This window comes from Alligator sinensis, unplaced genomic scaffold, assembly GCF_000455745.1.
Source record: "Alligator sinensis unplaced genomic scaffold, ASM45574v1 scaffold203_3, whole genome shotgun sequence".
Taxonomy (NCBI): Eukaryota; Metazoa; Chordata; order Crocodylia; family Alligatoridae; genus Alligator; species Alligator sinensis.
Genome location: NW_005842844.1, coordinates 83,067 through 89,981, shown reverse-complemented (window position 1 = coordinate 89,981; position 6,915 = coordinate 83,067). Strand labels below are relative to the sequence as shown.

The 6,915-nt window shown below is 43.6% G+C and overlaps 1 protein-coding gene across 1 annotated transcript in view; it reads left to right on the top strand.

Moving 5' to 3' along the window:
• Positions 1–626: 626 nt before the first annotated feature.
• COQ9 (coenzyme Q9) overlaps positions 627–6,915 on the top strand; it is an 8,261-nt gene continuing 1,972 nt past the window's right edge. Inside the window, exons 1-7 of the mRNA XM_025191642.1 lie at positions 627–726; positions 1,409–1,580; positions 2,206–2,341; positions 2,720–2,862; positions 3,101–3,185; positions 4,075–4,179; positions 6,067–6,222. Of these exons, the coding sequence (XP_025047427.1) occupies positions 627–726; positions 1,409–1,580; positions 2,206–2,341; positions 2,720–2,862; positions 3,101–3,185; positions 4,075–4,179; positions 6,067–6,222 (897 nt within the window). The remainder of the gene's footprint in view (positions 727–1,408; positions 1,581–2,205; positions 2,342–2,719; positions 2,863–3,100; positions 3,186–4,074; positions 4,180–6,066; positions 6,223–6,915) is intronic.

Sequence of the window (6,915 nt, the reverse complement as noted above, 5' to 3'; positions counted from 1 at the left end):
CAGGGAGCGGCCGCGACGGACTCAGCACACGCCCGGGCAGCCCCCGGGTGCCGCTAGGTCTCAGCACCCTCGGGCGTGGGGACACGAGTCACAGACCGAGACGGCACGCAAGGACTGAGGGGCTAGGCGCCACCTTGCCGGCTGATCAGCTCTGCTGTTTGTCTGTACCCAGAAATCAAGTGGACGCTCAGAGCTGACATTTTCCAAGCAGCACTTTGAGGCCATGAAGGGAACCTTGAGGCTGCCCATTGAACCTGTTCTCCAAGCTAACCCATGTTGTGGGACAGCAGTGCAAACAGGCTGGGCAATGTCCGACCCAGTGGATCTGTGAGTCAGCACTGGGGTTTGGCACAGGGACCCCTTCCTTTTCACTGCGCCCACCTGCCCACTAGCCAGAATCAAAACCTCATCCTGGCTAAGACGGAAGAGTTACTGTCCAGTATCAAAGCCGCTGAAATAATGAGAGGTGGAGGAGTCCATCCTGAGGCTGGAAATGAGAACTGATCTTTAACTGCGTCCTTGTCCTGTTCCTGCCCTGACGCATGCATAACGTGCCATGCACATTTTTTCCCCGAGTGCACTTGGGGACGTGACTGCATGCAGAGCCATAGAAGGCATTAAGCAGCATGTCAGCCAGCTCATTCATATCTTCTATCACCTGTCACTGGGTGACATTTATTAAGAAACTGAAGCAGGAGATCATTTTTGTTTGCAAACTCAAGTCAGGTGAACAGGTTAGCCAAAAAATCCAAGACTTTTAAGAGCAGGCAGTGTCATATCAATAGCTTGTCTTTTTCAGAGGGACGCAGACTAGATTTAAAAAGCCGCGTTTTGCTAATGGAAAAACATTTTTGTGGGTTAGCCAAAGCTCAGAGATGTAGTGCCTTTGTATAAGTCATACATACAGAGTATTGTCTTTGTATAAATCATAAGTCTGATGTAGTATTGGCAAGGTTAAGGCCTCTCTGATGAGCACTTCTGACTTCTTTGTCCTAAGCTCGTTGATTCTGTACTTCCTTTTGTTAACTGGTTTCATAGTGAAAAGAAATCAGAGGAAAGTGAGGCTGTGGTTACCTCTAGTCAATGTTTGCTTGTTTTCCAGTGCAAGATTGTGAAACTACAGTACCTACTATCTTGGTACCTACAGTACCTTGAATCCTATTTGAAATAAGGTCATAGACTGCAGAATTGTTTTTCCCCTACCACACAATATTGTCCCTTGATTTTCAACACATAAAAGTTAGCTATAGGAAGAGAAGCATTTTGCTAGAGGAAGAAACTATATTTAGGAGTCTTGTTTCTTTTTGACTGTATGTGCCATAGCTCTTTTTCACATTCACCTTAAATGCCTTCACCTGCCTCATTTGAAGGAGACCCATGACCAGCTGACTCCTGGTTTCCATTTCAGTGGTCAGATGCCATTTGTACCCTTCACAGCGTACCTTCCGAGCCTCAGCTGCGCTGAGAAAAATCTCAGATGAGCAGAAACATGAGACACCATCATCGTCCTCCCAGCAACATTTTGAAACGTACCCAACAGGTGACCAGCCTGACCAGGAGCCCCAAGCCTCACGTCCCAGGTAACTGCACAGCCATTACCTGGATTGTTCTGCTGGGAAAGGGACTAAGGAGCTCATTTTACTGAATGTAGAATGCACTCCAAAGTCAGGGATTCTGGATTTAATCCAGAATTTCATACCTGGGAGGCTGGAGTTCTGGCAATGCAAGTACTGTTAGCTATCATAGCAGCAAAACAGGAATAGTTTCCAAGGAAGAATCTCACTTAGCTGCAAAGCACAAGTTTCAGTTTTAGATTGTTGTAAATTTGGCCATTATGGTTTTCCTTATGTCTGTAAGCACAAGATTTGTGATGCGCACATTTCTAGTAAAAAAAAACTGGGAACATTCAAAGTCAAACAACCCTCAGAGAAGCTAGATCCAGTCCTGTCCTATTCCCCACATCCATCCCTCTTTTCTTTACTTTCCTTCTCCTGCATGAACTGAATTGAATACCCCCTTTTCAGAAAGGGAAAGTATCTTAGAGAAAGTGGGGATTTGGTATTAACAGACCTGTAAAGAAAAGCACAGAAAATACGTACCGAATCAACAATGCATCTGCCAGTAGCAATGAAAGAACAGGCTGCAGAACACACATTTTCAATGTCTGATGCTAGGATTCCTTACTTACGTGGTATTTTCTTGTAGTTACACTGGTCATGGTGGTGAAGAGTCTGAGGACTATGAAAGTGAAGAGCAACTGCAACTTCGAATATTGACAGCAGCGCTGGAATTTGTGCCTGACCATAGCTGGACAGCAGATGCTGTTGCGGAGGGAGCCAAGGTACACAGTGAGAGTAACAAAGAACATGTATGGTACTAGTCAAAGTTGCAATTCAAAAAGACCCAGGCCCAAATTCGTCCCTTATTTATACCTGTGAAATCTCACTGACGTCAGCATGTAGGGGAAGGAGTGGGCTGGTGACATAGTGCAAAACCAGTTCACAGTGTATTCAGCAACCAGAAGATAATATCAAAGATAATATAGAGCAACAGTGAAATGGAATCACCGGCATGAGACTGATACAGGAAGCGCTTTATGATGTAGTTTTTTGGTTTGAATTCAAGTGATGTAACGTTTAAAACAAAATAAAGAGCAGCATTCCCTAGCTAGTATCTGTTTGGAAATTACTGATCTCAGTCTCTTCCTTCTGTCCTACAGTCACTAGGTCTCTCTGTTGCAGCAGCTGGAATGTTTAACAGTGATGGCAGTGAACTGGTCCTCCATTTTGTATCCAAGTGCAACTCCAAACTCTCGGAACTACTAGAGCAAGACCAAAAACTGGTACAGCTGGGCCAGGCAGAGTGAGTATCATACATGAAAACATGGCTTCCTGGTGACATGCACATCAGGGGTTCTAGCAGAGGGGTTATCCAGTGACTCCCATTACTTCAGGTGGAATAATGTAAAATGAAACCAGCCTGGGCCTAAGTTTAAGAGACGGGAAGAATGCACAGCTTTCTGTGTCATCCATTGAGGCTAGATAAATATTATAACTTAAGTTCAGTCTCACGTCAGATATCCTTCTTTTTCTTCTTCCAGGAAGAAGAAGACAGATCAGTTCTTAAGAGATGCAGTGGAAGCCAGATTGAAGATGCTGATTCCGTACATTGAAAGTTGGCCCCAGGTACAAAATGAACACACAGGCATTTTTAACTTACTATGACTCTTAGCAGGTACATTAGCCTATCCATCAGGGCAATTCAAAGCTGCATATAAAACCTGTACCAGTTCCCTTGAAGATGAAGGGAATGCTTGGAAGGTAGCAAGTGGCAGACCTACAGAGATGCCCTTTAGCACTTGGCCATTTCCTGCAGTTCCATAAGAACAAATATCCAGGAGTTCCAAGGGATTCAACCTCTGTGCTGAGTTGCTCTTGTAGTCAAATTCAAGTTAGTCTGTTTCTTCATTTTAATTATCTAACACTTTGAAATGTTAAAGTGTTGTTTTATTTCAAACAACTGAACCTGTATTGTGCTAATGGTAAACCCTCAAAAACAGGAGGGCAGCCTGTGATTGTGACAGTTGGTGCTGCTGGCTTATAATTCAAATCCAATTCGTGGATTTAGCCTCTTTCCTCCTGAGACCTAGAGGAAACTAGGGGCTTGATGCAGGTGAAATGTTCTGTTCCCTTAGCAGAGGGTGTTGTTTCAATAGCCACCTTTGTTGGTGATTATGTTTCTAGAGCTTAATCCAGCTGTCCCAAAAGAATGGAAGAAAACAGCATTATTGTGTAATTTAAAATACTCTCTTTTTGAAGAGAGATGGATGATGGTGTGACTGTCACTGAAGTGCATACATATTACATTCTTCAAATAAAAGCTAAAAGAAGAACCCGAATAGGGTTGTTACAAACTCAGCTACTTGGGGATTAGCTGCAAGGAAAAGACCAGTACAAGCTACAAGGTGGTGGGGACAGGATGGTAGCAAAGATACTAAAACATGGAGAACAATTGTTGATTTGTTTTAACACTGCAGGTTTCACTTTTTGCTCTGTCTCTTCCCTTCCTTCTCAGGCTCTCAGCATTCTTCTGCTCCCACATAACATCCCATCCAGCCTAAACCTCCTCACTAGCATGGTTGACGATATGTGGCACTATGCAGGAGACCAGTCCACGGATGTAAGTCTTTACACCATGTAAACAGACTAGTCCACCTCTCAACACTGTATAGCACTATGTCTTAGTATAAAACATTTTTCTTTGCCATGAACATAGGGGCTCAGGAGGGATTTGTAGAAGAATTGTAGTTAGGCAGGTGCCTGTGTGTGCTTTTAGACACGTAAATACTGTAAGAAAATAAAATTAACTCTTTGCAGCCTACGTCCCATTGACTGTCATTGAAACTTGGAATACCAAGTTGCTTTTGAAAATGGAATGTAGATTTCTACCTTGCATGCTTTTGAAAACGTTACCCTGTAGCTTTCCAACTGGTAGTACTTAAACAGAACTGAAAGATCCAAGTTTCTTCAACTTTGTTATAACAACGGTATTCTTAAAAAAAAAAAAAAAAAAAAAAGAAAAAAGACAAAGGACCCAGACAACATTTCTGAGATATTCTTTTAGTCTGTCTCAGTGACAGAAAAACTGATCCAAACATTCATCAGCTGGAAAGAAATGTTTCTCTTCTAGCCGCTTTCTCCACCATTGATGATAGCACGTGCAAATTGTCCTTGAAAATCATTAAAGTATCTACCAGAAATACCAGTAGCTTATTAAAGCCTTCATCTTTCTGGCAGGAAATAAAAGTGAAGTAACTTATAACCTTAATTAAAGCAATTAATAAATTATTTTAATGTATAAGTAGGGGTGGAAAGAGCTAAATGAACCTTCTTAACAAACTACTTTAATAATCTTCACTTATGTGAGGATAAAATAGCAGCTGCTGCAATGGAAAATAAATAAGATAACCGAAAAATTAAAGCAATAAACCAGAAAGCAACTGAAAGGTTGTGATCACAACAGGAAATGTAAGTCCCTTATGTTGTATAAAAGTCATGGATGACATTTCAGAGTCTGTGCCTGTGCCAGGCTGTTTCTGAAAGTCTCCCAATAATCTTGGAGAATATGAAAGAGAGATTCCTAAATTTCAGTTTTTACTCACCTTTGTCACAACCCAAGTGTGTGATTTTGTTTGTGCGCGCTTCGGCACTGCTAAATTATTTCCCGCCACTAGGAGCTTTCTTTGCAGGGTGCATTTCTTAGTTGCAAAGAGAAATGCACGGTGCAAAGGAGTTCCTGCCATTCGCATGCAAATTTGTGTCCCGCTATAGGCCAGTTCTAAATTATTCCCACGTGGCGGCTAGCGATTGGCTTGCTAGCCATATAAGAGGCTTGAGTGGTTTCCGCCCAAGCTGGAGGACTCCACAACCATCTGGAGGAGGAGAACTTCACGTCTCGTGAAGAACTCTAAGCGCTGCGGAGCCTATCGAACCCAGCGTATACCTTGAGAAGGCTATAGGGGTCTGATCAACCTCTGGCCTCTCCCCGTTGCCGAACGATCCCTCGACGAACCCCTTCCCTGCGCGCAAGTTCCACGGAGCCTAGCAAACTTCGTGTGAGTGTATCCAGAGCTCTCTGCTTCGAGTTGTTTTCTTCGGTTGACGCGACGGGCTTGCATGTTTAAAGCCTTCAACCGGATTGGGCTAGAGGTTCGCGTGGAAGGAACTCTTGTCCGCCTCTCTTCTTTTCTGTCTGTAACCGCAACTCAAGCAAGTTTTCCTGCCTGCACCGTGACCATCTTCGGTGTAAGTAAAATAATCTTTAATCAACCGCTAAGCGTCCGTGCCTAATTCTAGCCTGCTGGCCTGCATTCCCCGACCCGCGTACCAGGGCTGCTGGCCACAGCCCGCCGCAAAAGCCCCCAAGGGCCTCGGACCGCTCCCAGCCCGCACAACCTTGAGACAATGGCCATCCATTTGGCAACAGCCTGTTCCAGCTCTCCCTTTTCCCAGCTCTGCATTCTTACTGACAAGTTAAACTTGTTTCTTCTGATTTTTGTTCTTGTAGATTAATTGGTACACTCGTCGGGCTGTGTTGGCTGGCATCTACAACACCACAGAGTTGGTAATGGTGCAGGACTCATCCCCTGACTTTGAAGAAACTTGGCACTTCCTGGAAAACAGAATAGCTGATGCCATGAACATGGGTCACACAGCTAAGCAGGTAATGCTTTAATTGTGGATATATAGGCAGCTGGAGCACACCCTTATCACAGATGGTTTATAAAGAAAGGGATATGGTTCAGCATTAATGCAGAGCAAGCACCCCTACGAACTGAAAGTGTACTGACCACAGTACCAAGCAATGTTGATATATAGCTATTCTTCACTTAACATCATAGTTATGTTCTTGAAAATGTGACTTTAAGTGAAACGAAGTTAAGGGAATCCAATTATATCACAGTTGTTACCTACTAGCAAGCAGTGGCCAAACAACATTTTAACCAAGCATTGCGCAACTTTAAACAAGTATATTCTCTTAATAGATCAGCAGTGTAATAACGAAACAACATTAACCGGGATGACGTTACATGAGGAGTGCCTGTATTTTATGGGCTCGGCAACACTCTGTATACCTCCATGCAACCCCAGCAGAATTGTTACGCTGAGATATTATGTAATGCCAGACTTAAATAACTACCCAGGTGAATTCCTCCCCTACTTCCAAACCACTGCTATGTTGTAACATTTACCTGCCTCTGGGTGTCCCTGGGCCTCCATGCTGGTTGTCCCATGTAGTCTCCCATGCTTCCTGTTCTGTGTCCATGCTCAGATGTTGTTTCACCACAGTATTTGGCATAGGTGACTATTTCCAGTCAGGTAACATGCACTTGCTTTCTCCCACTCCTTTGTAATA